The 22,146-nt window shown below is 34.3% G+C and overlaps 3 protein-coding genes across 3 annotated transcripts in view; 2 read left to right on the forward strand and 1 right to left on the reverse strand.

Moving 5' to 3' along the window:
• The window catches only part of LOC149490190 (uncharacterized), a 31,110-nt gene extending 25,994 nt beyond the window's left edge, over nt 1-5,116 (forward strand). Inside the window, exons 8-11 of the mRNA XM_089701293.1 lie at nt 689-900; nt 1,214-2,419; nt 2,750-2,924; nt 3,864-5,116. Of these exons, the coding sequence (XP_089557419.1) occupies nt 689-900; nt 1,214-2,419; nt 2,750-2,924; nt 3,864-3,962 (1,692 nt within the window). The 3' untranslated portion in view covers nt 3,963-5,116. The remainder of the gene's footprint in view (nt 1-688; nt 901-1,213; nt 2,420-2,749; nt 2,925-3,863) is intronic.
• Nucleotides 5,117-5,581: 465 nt separating this feature from the next.
• LOC149490191 (uncharacterized) lies at nt 5,582-13,739 on the forward strand. The gene is made up of 6 exons (XM_089701148.1): nt 5,582-5,715; nt 6,493-6,673; nt 7,311-7,529; nt 7,696-9,141; nt 9,463-10,665; nt 13,536-13,739. The coding sequence occupies exons 1-6, from the start codon at nt 5,628-5,630 to the stop codon at nt 13,705-13,707; spliced, it is 3,309 nt and encodes a 1,102-aa protein (XP_089557274.1). The 5' UTR covers nt 5,582-5,627; the 3' UTR covers nt 13,708-13,739.
• Nucleotides 13,740-18,559: 4,820 nt separating this feature from the next.
• Nucleotides 18,560-20,164, reverse strand: LOC149490192 (epithelial serine protease-like). The gene is made up of 5 exons (XM_089710573.1): nt 19,964-20,164; nt 19,608-19,875; nt 19,439-19,528; nt 18,963-19,159; nt 18,560-18,690 (listed from the first exon to the last, which is right to left on the reverse strand). The coding sequence occupies exons 1-5, from the start codon at nt 20,162-20,164 to the stop codon at nt 18,586-18,588; spliced, it is 861 nt and encodes a 286-aa protein (XP_089566699.1). The 3' UTR covers nt 18,560-18,585.
• Nucleotides 20,165-22,146: the final 1,982 nt, after the last annotated feature.

A 22,146-nucleotide genomic window follows, 5' to 3' on the forward strand; every position in this document is an offset into this window, starting at 1 on the left:
TTTTTTTATATATTTTACTCAAACAAAGAATAGAAAATATTTTGTTTATTAAAACTCGTTTCTAGTAAGATATATTGCACGCCTCATAAGCGAAGCGTTGAGGTGGGTACTACTGTCACTTCGCGCAAAACATCTGATTTTTCAAACTTAAAATGTCTTTATGTATCATACATTGCACTTGTAAGATAATACATACACACACATATTAAGAAAAAACACTATTTTTAACGTTCATGATATTTTTGATGTCATTTTTGTTATTTAAACTAGTTAAAAAACAGTTTAAAAAAGTTCTGTCTTGGACGTCCGTGTGTCTGTATGTGCGGATCCTTTTTCTTGTTAACACGATAGCGACCGAAATACTTTACTAATCGAGTCTTTTTTTTTCTCTTACGCTTGAGTATGCTCAGGAATAGAACCCTTTCATTTTTCAGGGTCTGATTCGATGTGGTTTAATTGTTATTAAATAAACAAAAATAATAATTAATAAATATTTATTAAAAAAAAATTATGAGGCGTGCACTTTTGGATTTTCCAAATTATTATTTAACATTATTTTAATGGGGTCTTTGGGCTGGAGACGAGTAGTTTCGATATATTTAACATTATTTTAATCATCGTAAACGTTGAAATAAGATAACTGACAAATTAAAGCATTTAAGTACTCATTTTTTCTTTAAAATTTCAGGAAGTCGCAAACAAAACTCTATCAGAAGAAAACGAAGCATGGCAATCTCGTTGGCGTGAAGCGTGTACTTGGCTCAAAGTGGATTGCAAGAACCCCGGACCACATGCAGTATTATTATACGATACATTGCGCCTATGGGCCAGTACCTTGAAACAATTAATAGCTGATACACCAACTGCGCTCAATGACTTACATGAACCAAATCTTATTAGGTAAGAACCGTCATTTTTTATTGCTTTTTATAATGCTGCTGTCCCGGCAAACCTTGTTCTACCTTACTCTTATCACTTAGAAAAATAGATGTTGGCCGATTCTCAGGTCTACCCAATTGGTACACAAAATTTCATGAGAATCGGTCCAGCAGTTTCGGAGGAGTATGGTAACTAATATTGTAACGATTTTACTAACATTTAGATATTTATTTATTTAATTTTAAATTAACATTGTGACGAAGATTTTGTCATAATATAGTTTTACTTGTCTAGACAATATTCGTGGGATCTAATAAGTATTTTTTTCTTACAGAACATTATTAGCAAACGCAACATCGACAGAGTATGTTGGACTTACTGGCAAGTTTGAATGGACAAAACTAAGTGATGACAACGGCGCAGTATACGCCCGAACATCTCCACTAATAATTTACCAATGGGACGGTCAAAAACGACGGAAAATTGCCCGCTGGTCAAATAGTAACCTGGAATTCGAAAGTTCTTTAAAATGGTATACCACAGATGGTCATGTACCAGATGATGGCCATGAAACATGTGCCCTACAATCATTAGCGGATACATTTCGGATAGAATGCCGAACTGCGTCTATTCTTCTAGCATCCTTATTATTAGCATTTACAGTGACGCTTTTAACAGCATTGGTAATATATTGCAAACGTCGCGCAGAAAAGAAGTACCGTGCAAAACTAGAAGCTTTAACATTAAGACGACTGACAATAGGAAAAACAGTTGGTTTAGACCCTTGGGAGATACCACGAGAACGCGTAGTTATCAATCGAAAACTTGGTATGGGGGCGTTTGGAACAGTTTATGGAGGTCATGCTTTATTGGCTGAAGACCGTGGTTGGACAGCCGTAGCAGTAAAAACCCTTAAAGCCGGTGCTAGTAATGAAGAAAAGGTCGACTTTCTATCTGAAGCAGAAGCTATGAAACGCTTCGATCACAAGAACGTAGTACGACTACTGGCTGTTATAACAAAGACTGAACCAGTTTGTACAGTAATGGAGTTCATGTTATACGGAGATTTAAAAAATTATCTTCTAGCAAGACGGCATTTAGCAAACGCTGATAGTAGTGATGATCCAGAAGAACAAGTCTCAGCTAGACGATTAACTGGAATGGCTTTGGATATAGCTAGAGCATTATCCTATTTAGCCCAAATGAGATACGTACATAGGGACGTAGCAGCTAGAAATTGCCTAGTGAGTGCAAGACGGGTGGTGAAATTAGCCGATTTCGGCATGACAAGACTTGTTTTTGAGAACGATTATTATAGATTCAGTAGAAAAGGAATGTTGCCAGTGCGGTGGATGGCTCCAGAAAGTTTGGCGTTCGGGATTTTCCTACCAGCGTCTGATGTGTGGTCGTTTGGAGTGTTGTTGTATGAAATAGTGACGTTTGGTTCGTTACCCTATCAAGGGCTTAGTAATAGTGAAGTTTTGAACAAAGTGAAGGGGGGACAGACGATCACGTTGCCGACGGGATTGAAACCACAGTTGTAAGTTATTATTTTAAAATTTTGTAGTTTAAATTTGTACGATTTAACCTTTCCAATATAATAATAATGGAATAGGTCTTGAATTTTCTGTATGCATCAAATTTATTTAAAATTAATTTTGACACTATTGTGTCACAACACTATTGTGTTTGCCTATATTTTTAAACAGGCGGTAAAATTTGTCGAATCATTTAATAATTCATTAGAAAATAACTGTTTTTCATTATTTAAAGATTGGAAATGCACATTTAACGTAATGTCTACCAAATTTTCTCACTTTCTTTCTCAAGTAAGTTCAGTAAATAAACATTTTCGTTAATTATTTTTCAGGGAGGGTCTCATAAAATCGTGCTGGCAGGCGGAATACAAGTCCCGTCCTACCGCGTCCGAAGTGGCCGCGTTTATAGCGGACACTCCCAGACTACTCACACCGTGTCTCGATGTGCCGTTGGACGCACTTTCTTTGGACGCTGACTTTTGGCGCTTGCCGAAAGAGATCGCTGATGTAATTATTTAATTTAAAAGTTATAGTTATTTTTATTACAAAAATTACAGCAATACCAACTATAATAGGGCTAACACCAAAAACTATTACGACGCTAACAACAACTCCTCTTACGAAACTAACACAAAATCTCACAAAAAATATAATGGCATTAACACTAAAACTATCTCTGAACCAAAAAAATTGTGACATCAACTCTTATGACACTACTTACGCCGTGTCTCGATGTGCGGTTGGACGCACTTTCGTTCGACGCTGACTCTTGGCGCTTACCAAAAGAGATTGCTGATGTATGTAAAATAACTTTAATAACCAATGATAATTTAATTGAAGCATACAATTAGTTAAATGACATTAACTCTAACGACACTAACATTAACTCTAACTATTACATTAACGATAACTATAAACACTGTCCAACGGCACATCGAGACACGGTGTGAGTCACACCGTGTCTCGATGTGCCGTTGGACGCACTTTCATTGGACGCTGACTCTTGGCACTTGCCGAAAGAGATCGCTGATGTATGTATACTGTAATAATTGCGTTATACAACTATATACAACGTTAAAAACACTAAAAATGACATAATTATAGTAACTCTTACAACACCAACACTAATTCTTGTGACACTAACACTACCTATACACTTAAAATTATTGTAATGACGATAATATTACGACACTAACGTACTAACACCATTCCTTATGACACTGGGCTATAACTTTATAGAATTTCTGCTACTCAATATTTTTTGCAAAAGTATTACAATGAATAATATAAGAGTACGGACAGTTTAATTTTAAAATTAAAGAAATACACATTTCCATTTATGATATTGACCCATTTATGAAATATTACCCATAATATTATTAAGAAATAATTAATAAGTGTTCTGTGTATTGAAAAATTATTTATTTTAATTGTTTGTCTTTCCAGGCTCGTTGGGTATCCTGGGCAGCTCCAGCATCAGCGACCACAGACACCACGTACCTCAGTACAGATGCGCCGAGAGAAAACGATAGGTTCCTTCCATAGAAAATGTGGAAGTTTCTAGAAAATTTAACTAGATCAAAAAAAAGACGTGTGGCACTCGGGGACTGCCGCGGTAAAGCTATTGCATGCTATGCCTTCAAGCCACACCTCCGTGCCCGTCGGAGTGGGGAGCGTGAGGTTTTTCGTTACGGAATTTCTCGATTCGTTCCCCGCGCTCAAGGCCCGCGATAGAAGCTATGCAATAGCTTAAAAATTTTGTAGAAGTTGTACATTGCTCACTTAAAAACTAAATTCACAATATTGTTAGAGGTGAACGTGAACCAATGATGTACATTATGAATAACTAACAATAATAATATAACTAAATAACGCCCGGATCAAAACTTGTTGTTACGTTAAATGACAAACTTTCTGCCTAAATAAATAAACTATTATTATTAAATACTAGAATTAGTGAAGAAACACTCGAATAATAAATTATATAAGTACTAGCTAGTTCTTTGTTCCTACATAATAGAAAAAATTGAACTAAATACGTAATTTTAATGTATGTATGTAATGGACTTTATACATAATTTAATTGATAAATAATATAAGAAAATTTTCTAAAAACTAAATTGTAAGATTTATCTTAGATAGAACCGCCTTAACTTTTTGGATCTAAAAGTAGACATTTTTTTAAGTCGTATAAAAAAAATATCTTCTAAATTATTATTGCATTAGCATTGTATTTCGCATGCGATATTTTTTTCACATAACAAAGAAAAAACTATCTATATCTTTCATTTCTTTTGCATAGAATGAGATGGCTTACGGTTCTTTGTTTTATTTTATAAAATGTTATTTAAAAAATTGTCAATCACAAATTAATGTGTACGTACTTAATTCTAAAAATTTATTATATAATTTTATATTTATATTTATCGTTTAGAATCTCAATATACGTAATGTATCTTATTTACTTTAAGTTAAAATGTTATAACTTATTTATTTATATTATATTTATTAGCAATGACTTATAATTTGTATTTAAATCAAATTTAGTACCTAATTGTTACATTCCGAATAAATCTAGTCAACTTGTAGCTAAGTTTAAGTTATGTTTAAGTAATTATTTTGATTGTATGTTGTGTTTGGGTTATGTGTACTGTGTGTATAGGAAAGACATCACAAATAAAATATTTTTTTTACACCTACTTATGTTGTTTTATTTTTCCAGTTTACTAGAAACGCAATAATATGAATCTGCATATTATAAATTGATATAAATCATATTTTTATTCATTAAATGAATGAAATAATAAAAAAAATATGCAAAAAAAAAAACCTATTTTATCAGTTCAAAACTTATAACATAAGTGTCCACATGTAAAATAAATGTAGTTTTTACGCTTTTATAAGTTAAACTAATAAAATTATTATCTTGTCACTGATCCTTGATAGGTATAATATGAACAAAGTTTGAATTCAACCTGTCCGTTTAGACTTTAGAGTGTGTCAAAATTTAATTGAGTTGGTTACAAACAAACAGATGAAGTTAGTAATTATATAAGCATGCTAAAACAGTAAATTATATTATTTTACATATCAATACGAGGTTATTCGAGGACCAATATCAAAAGTAGATAAAACTTAAGGAAAACTGTGGAATAATGGGATAGAAATCATTCGCACATTAACGAATAAAGTGTTCTAAACTGTGGCTTCATGTGGTTACATTTATTTTATGTTATTATATTATTGTTGAATGCTGTAGCGTTGGAGCAATGTGACCGTTTACATAGCAAATATAAAGGTATGTATATTTACACTATTTCTTATGCCTTCCTTAACTTCAGCTAAATAATAAATTATTTTGTAATACGTCGTACATAATATGTAATTTTTGTAATACAACAAACAAACTCATATTCAAGAAAACACGGATTCGTTTTAACTCAAACTGATGACTGATGAGCTTTTTTTGCTACTGTATTTTAATTTAATACACATGTATTAAACATATACTATAGCTATTCACAAATAGTTTTAACGAATAAGTTATCATGATCAATAATTGTTTTTTTTTCTATGGTACAAGCTTTATTTTAGGTTTCGCTAGATGGCGCTGTTTGAACTAAATTTTGTTTACGAAAGACATATTATATACTAGTGGTCCGCCCCGGCTTCGCCCGTGGTACATATTTCGCAATAAAAGGTAGCCTTTGTCCTTTCTCGTTTGTCAAAATATCTCCATACCAAATTTCATGCAAATTGGTTCAGTAGTTTAGGCGTGATTGAGTAACAGACAGACAAACAGAGTTACTTTCGCATTTATAATATTAGTTATTATATATTACTAGCGGTCCGCCCCGGCTTCGCCCGTGGTACATATGAAAAATAGATGTTGGCCGATTCTCAGACTTACCCGATATGCACAGAAAATTTCATGAGAATCGGTCCACCCGTTTCGGAGGAGTATGCAGACTAACATTGTGACACGAGAATTTTATATATAAGATAACACAATTAGTAATTACCCTCATACTTCTTATTATTGTTATCTTTTATAGTGTGTATGTGTATATTCCAGGCCCAGTGTCTGCAGTGAGGTACCAAGGTGTGGATTGTGATGTAGTGGTTCAGGGAGGGGGTGGGGCAGCGAGGGCAGAGGCTGCTCTCTTACTGGCTATCGTACGACATGTACATCGCTATACCGCGCGTTTGGACCCCACAGAAGCGTATTTCTGTAATGTGACTCAAAGTCCATTTTCGTAAGTAAAACTTCTTCCTATCCTACTAATATTATAAATGGGAAAAATTCTGAGGGTAAATGTTGTATGTTATATCATTATATGTATGTTTGTTGGTTTGTTACTCTTTCACGAAAAAACTACTGATAATACTAATATAGATACATCAGAATTATACATGACCTATATAGGTATATATATACTTGATTTTTCCGCGTATACGGTTAAAACCGCGCGGCAAATCTAGCTTAATAAAAATAGAGACTTATGAAATGTTCCGACAATGTTCCGTAACTGATCGTAAGTATATTCTATAAAGATATTCATCGTAAGATCGTAAGATGAAAATTTTTCAACAATATGTAACACCGGAATGGATTTCGGTAAAATTCTGGACACAGACTAAAAGGGTAATATTTAGGAGGTGTCTCATGTTTTTATTGCTTGAGCGTAGAACCGAGGGGTCCTGGGTTCGATTCCCGGTGGAGACGAAGAAAAAAAAAATGTCTCGGTCTGGCAGGACACAGAAGGCTGATCACCTACTTGTCCCTAAAGAAAATCGATCAGTGAAACAGATGTATGAATAATGCATCTGCCCCTTACCCCACTACGAGGACACGGGACTTCACACTACATGTTTTTATTAAATTTTCAACAGATCAATTGTATTGACACCCGCTGCTATTATAAATAAAGATGGCTGCGGGTCTGGATATAGACAAATCGATCCGGTTGCAAGTTTCAATGCACCAGCCGCAGCTGAAGTCAATCTTCATCTTATGGCACATGTATCTGATGGGTGTAAAAATAAAATTACATGGCAATATCTTCAAACTGATGGTGTTAGAGATTGTGTATCTTATGTCAAGCAGAAAAGGTAAGGACTAAATTAATCAACATTCAACCACAATAATCATATAAGGTAGCAACAAATTGTGTCTAAAAGAGCATACTGATTCTAAGTCTTTACTATCCTTATATTTTAAATGAGTTTTTCAGTATTATTTTTTTTTCCATCTACAACAATGTTTTTCCTTTTTCAGTGAACCTCTTATTGAAGACGTTTGCAATCAGAATTGTTTCCTGCCTATATTTGCAAGAAACGAAACGATTCACGACAACCTCGCTTTGTTTGAATTCGTAAAGCAAGTAATGGCATCAAAATTACCGCTAGAATTAGTAAAATTTAATAATGATACTAACTTCCGTCGCAAGCTGTACAGGCTACGTCAATCTAACAAGACCTTTTTATTCATCGATGAAAATATTTGGTCTGATATTCCTGATATTGTTTACATAGAAATCCCACCAATTCAAAAATCAAATTGTTCTACCTGTAATATGGATGCCCTTCATTCAATCAATGCAGTCCGAACTGGAGACGGTTCCTTAATTAGGAAATCTGCACCTCCTATTTATGAAACCTTTTCTACTTTTTCTCCTAAACCAAATATAATAAGAAAGATATTAGAATACGAAGCTACAGAAAAAGTAAACAATATAGAAGAAGCTGCCTGTTTATGGGCGAATGAAAACTCTAAAGAATTCGAGAAATTATACTATAAATCAAAAACTAATCACAATACTATTGTGATATTTCTATGTACTGATGACCCTAATAATAAATACTATAAAATAGTAATAAAGGATATGGCACTTAAACTTAAGAATAGTGTAAAAGATTTTTCATACGCTTTGAATAGAACCTTATTAAATTGTACAGCTGAAAATGATCTCAAATGGGGCATTAATGATCTTTACAGACGTGATAACGTTGCCGGTGCTATAGCATGGAGTTGGAATGCCGCAGTTCCAACTGCTTCAGATTTTGCTAAATATGTAGACTTTCCTCTCATACTAGCTGGTCCAGCTAGTGATACATATCTTGGAGAAACCACATATGCCACGTCAGGCCGTTTCTCAGATTTGGCTAAAGGATACCATTACTTTTTATCTAAGTGTGATTGGAATCGAGTAGCAATTATTTCGGATGATACAGTATATTCGGCATACTTTCTTAAAGAAATAACAAGTCAAGGGAACTTGAATACGAAAATTATTAATTTAACTGAAAAAAATATTTCTACGAACCTCGAAAAGTTGAAAAATGATGACGCTCGGATATTTATTTTAAATACTAATTGCCAATTGTCTAATAAAATACTATCACATGGAAGAAGTATATTTACGCCTATCGAAAATTACGTCTGGATAGTTCGTGATTGGTGTAGTTTAGATAATAATAATACTGAAGAAAATGTCTTGTACACAATAGATTTTGCATGGCGTGGCGGTAAGTCATGGGGAGGTTCTAAAGAACTTAGGAAAGAAATATCCAGTAAGACTGATTTGTGGAGAGGGAACACCGTTAAATTACCAGGCGCTTCCTACTTATATGACGCTATAATCCAGCTTGCACACGGATTTACTGCATATCTTATGGAAAATCCTTCTTATCGATATGATCTCCATGGAAAAGGCACTAAAATGTAATTATAATTATTAATAATGTAATTATTTTATGTTCATTATGATGTCCATTTTGTATACTTACATCTAAAATATGAATGATAGTAAAAATTATAATTTTATGTAAGTAATTAAAATATAAATAGGCCTGTAATTCCAAAAAATAAGGTCTACGATATTCGATGTATCGCAAATATTAAAATTAAAAAAATATATATATTGACTGCTTACGCATACAATACAATTAGCGGGTACTTTTTGTCTGATTGTGAAAGTTGGAATGAAGTGTTAAAAAAAAAATAAGAGTATTTCATTCTCATAGTGTTGTTTTCAATTTTCAGGAAATTTGATCGTGCCATGAATTCACTGAACGTATCAGGAGTAGCCCAATTTTTAGAGGTGAAGAATAATTCTCTAAAAAATCCAGTGATTTTTGTGGAAAAGTGGAAAGGAACTGAACGCCGGACGATGGCTATTTTGCAAATTCTAAATAATACAGTAGTTGAATTATGGCTACTAAATAACAGCCAAGATATATGTCTTGCGATTCTAGGTGCTGAAAGAATACATGATAAAAAGATATGCCTTATTTTCAGTGGCGATGAATTTACGCCTCGATGTCACGACATTGCCGTAATAGTATTTGGTGTTTCGTTAATTTTTACATGTTGTGCCCTTTTTATTGCGCAAAAGATCAGACGAGACCGTCTTCTAGCGTATAACAAATCTGTACTTATAGATATATTGGAAACTCGACACAAAAACGCTTCATCTTTAGCAGCATTTTTGGTGGATCGTGGCTCCGTGAAATTATTACATCAGATAGGGTCTGGTTATTTTGGTCGCGTATATTTTGCGGAATTAAGTCAACCAGGCCAAGGAACACAAGTAGTAGCGGCGAAAGAGCCACATGAAAATATATCACCGCTTGAAGAGAATGAATTTATTGGTGAAGCTTGCGTTCTTGCTCGTTTAGATCACGGTAACGTTATAAAACTCATGGGTGTCTGTCTTACAAACGGTTCACCCCTGATGCTTATGGAGCATGCGTTGTATTTAGATCTGATTCGATTTCTAACAGAGAGAAGGCATTTAGCCATCAAAGCAAGAGAAGGACCGTATGTTGAGGATTTAGAGGTTTCAGATGCAAATTTAACGAGATGGGCACTAGAAGCAACTTCTGCATTAGAATATTTATCCATACGGCGTTTAGTTCATCGAGACGTTCGCGCTGCTAACTGTCTTCTTGATAAAAGGCTTTCTTTAAAACTAGCTGACTTTGGTTTAGCCCGGGAATTGGATAGAGAGGATCCTACATACATGACTACTCGCAAAGCATTCTTTCCAGTTTTATGGATGGCGCCTGAAAGTCTGGAAGGTGGTGTATTCGGCTTAGCGTCGGATATATGGGCTCTTGGGGTTTTGTTTTTGGAGATAGCCACGCTAGGATCACGGCCATACGGTGACTGGCCTCCGCAAAGAGTGAGAAGATACGTGATTGGTGGTGGCTATCCACCTCTACCACCTGACAGTTCACTTTCCATGTAAGTATTTTAAAGTTACAGTTAATTTGTACATTGTCACACCCCGGACACTCCATACAAAATTATCGTTTTGACAGTCACACTGTAGACACTGCAAATGTGTGTGTTAACGCTTTATGGTTGGCACATTTTTGACTAGCGTAAAAAAAATTCGCGTTTTTCTGATGAAATACATCCGTAAACAGCACAATATCTAACCATTTTCTACGAAAAACGACAATCACAAATCCAAAATAATAAAATTACTTTAAGTCAATTTGATTAATGTTGTCAATCTTTGTTGCGTATCGTCCCTGTAGAAAAATGTGGACCATTTTAAGACTGATCGTGCGGGGTGAGGTAAGTGTTTAATTTTGGCGGGAGGCGGAGAGTGTCCGTTCCAAGCGTTCTGTAGCGTTTAGCTACTATTATGTATTCTGTGACATTGTCAAACAGGGCCTTTAGCCAAACGTCAAAACGCATAGGAATAGAATCTGCTAGCGATACTAACTGTCATAAGCGTACGATATTTCGCTAAGGATTTGTTCACTCTACCAACGACCAAGACGACCACAAACAAAATTTTCATCCAGTCGCAACTTAACAAAATTGTGAAAAACACACTTAAAAATAAAATATTAAAATTTCCTGTCGTTCTGGTGATTGGAATTTTCTTTTTGAGATCAACGAATGAAAAATTAGATTTTTCGTAGAAACTGTGGCTGCTAGATAATAATGTATAAAAATGATAAAAATGTACAATTTTGGTAAAAGGTAATTATATGATTAACTTACCGTCTCGGCGAAAATCGCAAAAAATCTATTTTTATATATTAACTGTACTCGATTTTTTTTTCTTTCCGAGTACCAGTATGACGGGAAATTTTAATATTTTATTTTGAAACAATTTTGTCAGGATGAAAATTTTGGTCGTGGTCGTCGTCGTTGTGGATAGTGTGACCGAACCATTGCTAAAATATTATGACCGTATGTCAAAAAAATTTGGAAAATCCAAAAGTGCACGCCTCATAATTTTTTTTTAATAAATATTTATTAATTATTATTTTTGTTTATTTAATTACAATTAAACCACATCGAATCAGACCCTGAAAAATGAAAGGGTTCTATTCCTGAGCATACTCAAGCGTAAGAGAAAAAAAAAGACTCGATTAGTAAAGTATTTCGGTCGCTATCGTGTTAACAAGAAAAAGGATCCGCACATACAGACACACGGACGTCCAAGACAGAACTTTTTTAAACTGTTTTTTAACTAGTTTAAATAACAAAAATGACATCAAAAATATCATGAACGTTAAAAATAGTGTTTTTTCTTAAGGGTAGCAATAAAACGAGTGACTGTAAATTACAGTTCTAAGTGTCAAAATTAATTAATTTGGGTTATAGAATTACTAAGTGAGCGACTGACTTCGAGTGACGAGAAATCAACAGAACAGCAACTTACAAACATTAATTTGAGTTACTTAAAATACAAAATGAGCAGCTTCATAATATTTGAGCGACCTAATATTTGTTTGAGTGTCAACGTTACGTCCTGCATTTTTTTCAATATTTGGCAAATGTATTTTTTATACTGAGCGGCATTTTATCTTAAATGAAGTGTTTCGAATACAAAAACCACTTTGAAAAATACACTAATGAGCAGAGTATAATGAGCTCACATTTAAAAAATAAAAATAATACGAAATAACTATTTGAAGAAACACTATTCTATTAGTTGAGCAATTTTATTATTGAAATATAAGGGTAATTAAATAAAACGATGAACCCCGTAAAAATAAAGTAATATGCATGCACGAAATGCGACCATTTTTGTTTGTTTTTTAGAAGCGATTCGCTTCTGGCACTCGCCGGCCGCTGCCGCGGCACGCTCGCTTTGCTCGCTCGGCTCGTGCGTTGTTTATTAAAGTCTAACCTAACCTAACCTAACTGTTTTCTATTGAAAAAAACATTCGCTTCTGGTATTCGCCGGCGCTACCGCGGCACTAACTTAAAATATTCTGAATTTTTAATGTTTTATGGACTCTCTAAGATATTTTATACGATCTGGCCAAATGTCGATGACCAAATCGACACGATAACGACGATCAAACTATGTTGGCCATTTCATGAAATGAGCAAATCTACGATATGGCCAGAACACCTCATATCTATTGAAAAATTCGGGACAGACGCACGATCCTTTTTGCCAGTCGATTCGTCGCCCCGCCCCCATTCGAATTCGCGCGCATATAAAAATCTGTAGTTTTCATTAAAAAAGCGTATCAAAATAAAAAACATAAGCCCTCAAATAGAATATCAGTAACCAATAATCATTAATAAAGTAGCTTACAAAACTTTGCTCAAAGTGAACTTTTTAGTAGTTCGCTAAGTATATCGCTTAATATGTATGTGTATGTATTATCTTACAAGTGCAATGTATGATACATAAAGACATTTTAAGTTTGAAAAATCAGATGTTTTGCGCGAAGTGACAGTAGTACCCACCTCAACGCTTCGCTTATGAGGCGTGCAATTAGCGATAGCAGTTTCTATAGCGTTTATACTATTCTCTGCCGTTAGTCTCACCCCCCAGGTTGAAACTCAAATACTCCATATATTTATTTTTTCACAAAAAATGTAAGAATTCATAAAGATTTTTTTATAGCTTTGTAAAAAATGATCTAAAATAATAACCTATTCGTGTATGGTAGGCATTGTGATTGTGAAGCTATTATTGTCCTAACTTTTATTTATAGTTTAATTACCTGACTTCATAGTTGCTATATGACAAATCAATTATATGATTAGATATGTACATACTATTGTCATTTAAATATTGTTTGAAAGAAGCAAATCGATTAAAATGAGATTAATTATGTTTATGTTTCCAGGCGCAAGTTATTATACAAGTGTTGGTGTCGAGACCCAGAACAGAGGATCACAGCATCACAAATACGAAAACAACTAACTCAGGATCCGAAACTGATCTCGCCAGCTTTGTTATTTCCAGAATTACCGCTTGTCCCACCGATACAAAATATGCATTTTGATTTCATAACGTGATGCTTTAACGTTAAATAAATATTTATAAGCTTCGCTTTGGTTTTCGTTTATTCGTCCCTTAAATTTAGTTATGGTTCTTTTGAATAATGTAAAAGAAAATGGTGGAAAATCACAATGTTAGAACTATTTAGTTTACCGATTACAAAATAAGTTAAGGATTACAAAAGTCTTACTTGCTTTTAGCCACGTTCTTCAAAACGTAAGATCTCAATTTTAGCAAATATCTCTAACAAACTTGAGAGGAAAACCGTGAAATCAATCTCGTCGATTCAATCCGTCGATTGAATTAAAATTCGTCAATTTAGACAAAAAAATCAATGGTAGACCCATTGGTTTGGCAATTTTACTCAAATATTCATCTGTTTACTTATGATAGTAATCAATGATAATTTTTATTTGTATTAATGAAGCAGTTACAATGGACTATAAGTGTAGTAAGGATTTTCTGCAATACCTTTAGGAGGTATAAATTTTTTCGTCAGTTCAGTTCAGTCAGTAAAACGTCAGTTGTATGGTTTCTTTTTAATAAAATCTTTATCGAATTATTGTGAATTTTTTGAACGTATTTTGATGAAATTTCTATAAAATAAATTTTCTACGATAACATTTTTAAAAATAATGTAATCAATAATCATAATGTTATGATAAGTCACTAAAACCATTATTAATTGGTGAATATTAAGGCAATTACATGGTTCAACGACCTTAATGATTCTGTCACTATATTTGAATTTGTTTTTTTAACCGCCCTCTATAATATACATCATTGTTGAAGTAAAAGTGACCAAAGATTATGGAATTGTAAAATGTATCGTATTGTATCGTAATGTGTTAGTGGTTTCTACCTAATTTATGTTTTCTCTGAGAGGCAGTAACATATTACATTTATGAATAGTAAATATTGTGTACTATGTATGTTGTAAATGTAATGTAGGAAGACTCATCTTTCAACATTAACCGTTATAAGCAAAGTCTCTACTACATGACCCATTCTGGAGACCTTAAGATGACTAAGCAAGTAATTATAAGTTCTAGAGTGGGGAACAGTTAAGAAAACACCGATGATAATTTTATTCAAAACGGACTCTACTATGTTCTGGAGACCTGATGATGGCTAGGGTGGAGAACATCTCACCTACAGAGATATAAAAGATGGAGTACATTATTTGACGTAATTCTATAGAACGGCCTCTACCATGTCATGGTGTATCGAATGGTAATGGTGACCAGGCAAATGTATTTAGCGTTCTCTTTATATCTCTTCATACCTAGTAGGAATATATGCATGCAACCTACACACACCGAAAAAAATAGGGGAACGGACAAGAAATCACGTTTTTTTCGACTTGTTATATATTTTGTAGTTAGTTCGGGGTTAATTTTTTAAATCCCTTACGTCTTTGAAATGATGACGAGAAAAAAAATTATAACGTGTATATTATTACGTGTTTTAAACTGAGTTTATTTTTTTCTACTGTTTATCTTTGAACACATTACAAAATGAGTGATTTTCCTGCGACTGAAGTTACCAGAGCCTATGACTATGACTGATATGGGTCATACCTTCCGTTCAAAGAATACAGTGTTAGTTGTGTCGGTATCTATGGTCTATTACAATGTTCAACGCTATAGTTAAACAGTCTTACATATTATGTTGGCGCGGGCAAGGAAGAAATTGGGCAACTTGGAATTGGTTTTATAAGTGTGCAAACTTGGATAATTTATTTTGTTGTGGCTTTGGAAAAAATGCATGTGACGTGTGTAGATCAGTACCACCATGTCATGGCAACAGGAAAATTATAGTACAGTTGAAGATTAAAGGTATTCGAGAAGGAAATAAAACCTACCCAGTACGAGTTAGACTCGAGCACTGAGGGCTCCGATCAAATCTATTTTTTATGATGCTGTAACTTTAAATTTATGTTTTTTAGCATTGTTTCCATTATTTGTGTCTATAAGACATCGCCGACATCTGATTAAATCTGATATTTGTTTGGATTACTAGGCCGAACGTTGATTTAACAAGCATCACTCACGACGTCCAACTAGTTAGCGAATTTATAGCCCTTTGAACAGAGCGGATAGAACGTTCGGCATATTGTTGGATGACGAGTTGTTCTTTAGTCATTCAATTACGTGTGGTCATTCAATAATCGCTCTAGTCTTCAATCAAATAGCAGACCAGCTGCAGCAGCTCCAGATGACTGCGACATATTATCTAGTATCTTATTAAAATCCTCCGATTAAACAGATTTTCCAGAGAGTTGACGTCTTCAGAAGAGTTTTCGCTTTCGTGAAGTAAAAATTTAACAAAAAAATAATATTGAAAAAACCTTCGTTTTTCTTATAAATATATTTATAATGAAACCTTATTTGATTATTATTATCCCGAATGTTGGGTTGTAGAATAAAAACGCCTTCGTCACAATTCATATTTTATTATTCCTTCACTTGGTACATTCACTTGATAGTTTTCTTAAATCTTACGTAAATCACAAGGCACGGCTATGGCACTTATAGACCGCACTGGTCGGCTGTTTAAGATCAATTGGCTCGCTGATCGTCTCTTCAAAAAATGTAAGCGATCGACTGACAACTAACCAGCTGGAGGGGAGGTTAAGTTGTCAGGCGGTAGATTATAAATACCAGAAAACCTTGTCGATGGAAATGTTCTATGTATGATTTTAAAATTTGTAACACGAATCTATTTCTTTTTTCCTCGGAGAGTCACTGCAAAGGAATTATTGTTATATAATTTATATTTTTATGAATCACTAGCTTTCCGCCGGCGGCCCCGCCCGCGGTTTCAAAGAAAAACTCGCATAGTTCCCGTTCCCGTGGAAAATCCGGGATAAAACCTATCCTATATTACTCGTGGATAATGTAGCTTTTGAATGGTGAAAGAATTTTTAAAATCGGTCCAGTAGTTTATGAGCCTATTCATTACAATCAAACAAACAAACAAACAAAGTTTTCCTCTTTATAATATTAGTGTAGAAGAAATCATCGGTTCATCCAGTTAAAAGTGCGGAGGTAACGGAACCCACAAAAGTCAGTTGAATTGAGAATTTCGTCCTATAATGGCGTCGGCTAAAAATGTTGCTATACGTTTAGGTATGTCAGTTTTGACTTTCCTACGATTTTATACAATAATGTAAAATTAAATGATTTTGTACAATATAAAAAAAATGCTGATTTTCGGCGGTATGGCGACCATTTGGAACTGTCTGAAAAGTATGGCATGGCAATTTTCGTACATGGCTACTGGACGATGATTACCTGTGCAAAAATTAGCCTGGTACAAATGGTTGATATTTTTTTTAAATCAACGCATTCACGTCGGTATTGTGGGCTGTAAATTACACCGGAAAAGTATGGCATGACACTACCGCCTACTTCTTTTTTATGGACTATCGGTAAATCCTAAAATTTTTGTGTTACAAATCGTTTGCCTTCCGTAATTTATCCGACGAGTTCGACTAACGCCCACGCGACTAGTCTGCCGGTACCACTGTTCTGACCATGATTTTTCTTTTTGTCATTGCGTACTAAGACCACTGTAGAACCGCCATCCTGTTACAAATGACCCAAAATTTTGTCAGTATCTCCCGGCTTTGGATTGTTTTGGACCCTTAAAATATACGATAGAACAGCAATTAATCTTTTTTTAAAAATATTCAAGACACAGGGAAAGTCTGGTTACTGTTTTATAGGTATGTGTTTTCTGATAATATTTTACTGTCAAAAATTATCAACACTGGATATTATTCAATGACGCCTATCAAAAACAAAACTAATTTACAAACAGATTTTTATATCTTTACATACCTATTTTTAACTTTCATTTCATGAACTGCTCATGTAAATACCTATTACAATCTGGTTTAATTTAACAAAACATTCAATTCGGTCAATTTTAGCGTTATTTTGCAAAAAAAACCGCACGTACAGTCCCCCGTCCGAGTCGAACTGACACCGTCAAATTTCGTCAAAAATATGCAATAGAGGTGAGGTTTTATGTGGGTTTTATTATAAATTCGAGTTTTTTCTTGATAATTTAACGATAATAATGAAAATTGAAAAAACAATCAATACAAATTGTTACAAATATCATAACATATTTTTTGGTATAAATTTCATGTATAAATATGTAGCCGTTTTCCTAACAAAATGCGTTTTATGTTCAAAAAGGGGTTGATTTGTAGGTATTTTTTTATGTTTAGGCCGTTCTAAAATGAAAAGTAAACAATACACTTTGTTAATTATATCCTTGAGTATCACATATATTTTTTTTAACACAATCGTACCAACAGTTTCCTCAACAAAATTCAATATGTATAAGGTGTTTTTCGGTTTTGACCATAGTAATCCCCTTAAGCATGTGCTATATTATCAGCTGTCAATCTATAATTATTATTATAATTAATGGGATGCATTACGTTCAATTTATATGATGTTATTCTATTTTTATCTCACGCAATTTTTTATTTTTGATGTTGTATCTTTGAATTTTCTTGTGATTTTAAATTATATAATTACTGGCATATTGGATGATTTCAAGTGAATATAATATAATATGCAGTAACAAGTAATAGGTATCGTAATACCTTATTTTCGCTTAAGTTTATTTGGTGTGGTTTATCTGCAATTTCTGCACTTAAAACTTGCGCTATTAATATTAAATGCGTTTTATCAATTGCAAATTGACAATAATTATTTACAATACCTACTAGTTAGCAACATCTTGATGGTGTCGTTCCTCGTAAAATTCTTAGTTTCAGAAAACTTAGACCTATCATTTGAAAATGGAGAGGATTTAAAGTGAATTATACATAAACTTTTATGAGGAAGATTTTATTTTGACGTTCAAAATGCTGTTTACATGCGGGCGCGGAACCAAGATTCGAAGGAGGTGACTCTGGCGAAACCAGCGGGGTGGCCGAGCTGACAACCGTCGCGGTGACCGAAGGAAGTGATACCGATCTGTTGATAAATAATATTAAGTTGAAATAATATATATAACATTTAATCCATTTATTTGGCTACCAACTGTTTTTCTATATGCATCTAAACTAGATTACGAAGTAGATAATAATAACTAAACTCTTAGTTTATCACCCTTTTTACATTTCATAATTCATAGCATAAATGAATAAAGGTACTTATATTATTTTATAATCCCTTACAAACATAACTTGATAGAACTTGGAGTAATAGAAGTTAATTTGGTTAAACACATGAAAGAGTATACTGACCAATTCCTGGTTGTTGTTGATGGTAAGAGGACCACCGGAGTCCCCAGCGCAGGTGCTGCGTCTGCCGCTAGTGTTGACACACAGGGTGGAGGCAACGACTGTGGTTGATCCGTAAACACGAGCGCAATCGTTGTTTGTCATGACAGGGAGATTGACATGGCTCAAAGCTTGGTTGTTGGAAATTCCACCAGCGGATCCTGCAAATTAATATTGCGTTAAAAATAAATTAAATAGGTTAGAAAACAAACATTGTATAATATTTTTGCAATATTTCAGGAAAAAAAACAACACACACGCACGATCTGATCACATACTAAGCTTTCACATACAGAGCAAACATCTATGTTCATCACACAAATATTTGCCCTGGGTGGGAATCGAACCCACGACCTCTGGCTTGGAAGGCAGGGTCACTACCAACCAAGCCAACCGGTCATCAAGCTATGTTTTTTATACAATGTTTTTTCGAAACTTACCGTCTCCGGTTCTGCCAAAACCAGCAGCAGTAGCTGTAACACCGACGTATTGGTTGCTGCCGGATGCCAGCCTGATGGCTCTGATGTTGTCTGTATAATAATTGCACGTTAGACAGGTACTTTTATGAAATTATGTATAAGGTTTATTAAATTAAGAATTAATACTTACTGCTGAAAGTGACTCTGGAAATTGTAGCAATGGCAACATCATTTCGGAGAGTGATCATGTTGTAGCTTCCGTGCATTGTCACACTGTTGGTGTTGATGCGGGTACCGCCAGAGAATAGACGGGTGGAGCCAAGGACGACAGTGAACTGGCTGGCTTGAGCTTGGATTGTACGCCAGCAGTGAGCGGCAGTCACGACTTTGGTATTACTGACTAAAGAGGAGCCACATACTGATTGTCTCCCATCGGTAAGAGTGATGACCAAACCACCCTGTCAATTATATTTTACACGTTACATACATGACTTGAATAGATACTTCCAAGTATGACTAAAACTCAAATAGGTTAAAAAAACTTACCATATGGGGGTGTTGACCGAGACTGGAAGAGGAACCGCCTGTGATCCTGGAGCCATCAAAGTCCATAGCCTCCTCCGCCGCCTTGATGCGAGCGGCTTCTGGAACGCCCACTACATTGTGGTAGTCGATGAGTATGGGCTCATACTTTGGGGCGGCTTGAGCCAAAGCGGCTAGACCGATGACGACCAGGAACAACTTCATTTTGAAATGTGCAGCATACAAATACTGCTCTGATTTTATACTAAGCGTGTATCAGATATCGCACGATGCAGATAATTATTAAGCTTATCCTGTCCATTTTAATGATGATACCACGTAAATAATTATCTTAATATTGTTATTTTTACATAATTTTCCGAATTACTTTAATTACCTCGGTGATAACACACTCTTTAAAGTATTAATTTTAGTTTCTCCTAGGAAAAGCTTTAGATTTTAGACGTCAACCCGACGCGTTCCTCTAATAAACACCGTCTAGCAATGCCACCGCATGTTAATCATGTTTATAACTCTTCGTTCACTGTGCGTGCCATTAGACTTTGGAATGCTTTACCCTTAGACATAAGAGCAGCTCAATCTCTATCTACGTTCAAAAACTTACTGAAGCAATTTTATTTATCCAATTAGTCGGTAATTTTATTGTTTATTTTATTAGTCAATTGTGTTGGTGTGCGTTTTCTATTTTATGTATGTGTAAATATATATATGTATGTTTATTTTCCTATTATAATATATGTATATGTTTGTATCTATTTATGTAGTTATATATGTGTATGTTTATGTATATTTATAAGCTTATATTATTATCTATTTATATAATATGTATTTTTATTTATTTTTAATTAATTTATTTTATTTTATTTTTCTGTTCTTAGTGCACTTTGCCCTGTTTTTAATTACTTTTGCACTGCGTCTCCTTGTCCACCAGGTTGTCTGGAAGAGATCGCTGTCTGAGCGATAAGACCGCCTGTTGTGCTCTTTTATTAAGTAATGTATTTTGTCCTTATTTGTACTTTTCTCTGTGGTGCACAATAAAGTATTTTTGTTTGTTTGTTTAGATTTTTTATTGTTTCATAAGTATTTGTGTAGCTCATATTCTTCCTCTTTCATATTAGGGCAGGCAGGCAAGAAACACAAATATCGCGAAAAAATTAGTCTATAGTCTCCAACGGGAATCAAACCCAGAAATTATAGAATCTACGCAATTTTTTTTTTGTGTGGTGTCTCTCTATGCCTACGCCAGGAGGGCTGAAGGTTCACCCTGGTAGCGACATGCGCAAGGGCGTCCCCCCTTGACGGGGATCTCGAACTTCGGCTTGGGCTGTCGCTTGAGTGGAGGAGGCCGGAAGGGCCCTAGTCGGACGAGCCTACGCTAATGTAAATAACCACTGTACTACAACGGTGGTTGTAAACTTAAAATAAAGTTAAGTAAGTGTGAAATAAAGTTTTCAAGTGAAACTTCTTTAGACGCGTTGAGAATAAAATTTCAAGGTCGCGTCATGGCAATACCGTCACGTCAGTCGTAAGGCGACGATTTTGGTATCATTGTATATTGACAGAAAAGTTTCATTTCTGACACGTGTAGGATTTCATAATATTTTCGAGGAACAGTCAATAAAACAAGATAAGAGCGATTAAGAGATAAATAATACTAGTTCATAAATTCGCGGGTGGCTACAGATTAGCAATAGGGTTTTTCCAGTTTTGATAACATTGTCTGTTGAGTTAATTTATCAATGAAATACATATACATATTATATAAAAATGAAACCCGTTTTCCTTGGTCACGACATCACGCGTGAACGGTTGGACCGATTTCGATAATTCATTTTTTATAATATTCCTTGTCTCCTTGAAGTATGAGGACGGTTCTTGAGGAAAGAAAACATAAACATGTATCTCGGACGAAGCCGGGGCGAACCGCTAGTAGATAAATAAAATGGAAAAGCTATCATAACTGCTACGAAACAATTCGTATAAAGACCCATATTGAAAAAATAGCCGATTTAAATTAAAATATTAAGTTTAAATTACATTTTTAAACATTAATATATTTTAAAAATAGAATCTATTCAATGCAGTGAAAACTTTATTCCCCTTTTCATAAATTAAAATAAGAAGCATTTACTTATGTGTTACGTTTTATACCACATGTACAAAAAACTACTTGAAAGTAGAAGAAA

Source organism: Colias philodice, chromosome 2 (genome assembly GCF_061535455.1).
Source record: "Colias philodice isolate Cphi_HAF_F1 chromosome 2, ilColPhil1 Martin Lab GWU primary, whole genome shotgun sequence".
Taxonomy (NCBI): domain Eukaryota; kingdom Metazoa; phylum Arthropoda; class Insecta; order Lepidoptera; family Pieridae; genus Colias; species Colias philodice.

Excerpts from the sequence above, each read along its gene's own strand:
- LOC149490191 (XM_089701148.1), top strand. The coding sequence starts at position 5,628 with ATGTGGTTACATTTATTTTATGTTATTATATTATTGTTGAATGCTGTA. Across the intron at positions 6,674-7,310 it reads GTGACTCAAAGTCCATTTTC|ATCAATTGTATTGACACCCG; the intron begins GTAAGTAAAACT and ends AATTTTCAACAG. Across the intron at positions 7,530-7,695 it reads TCTTATGTCAAGCAGAAAAG|TGAACCTCTTATTGAAGACG; the intron begins GTAAGGACTAAA and ends TTCCTTTTTCAG.
- LOC149490192 (XM_089710573.1), bottom strand. The coding sequence starts at position 20,164 with ATGAAGTTGTTCCTGGTCGTCATCGGTCTAGCCGCTTTGGCTCAAGCC. Across the intron at positions 19,876-19,963 it reads TCGGTCAACACCCCCATATG|GGTGGTTTGGTCATCACTCT; the intron begins GTAAGTTTTTTT and ends TATAATTGACAG. Across the intron at positions 18,691-18,962 it reads TCAACAACAACCAGGAATTG|ATCGGTATCACTTCCTTCGG; the intron begins GTCAGTATACTC and ends ATTTATCAACAG.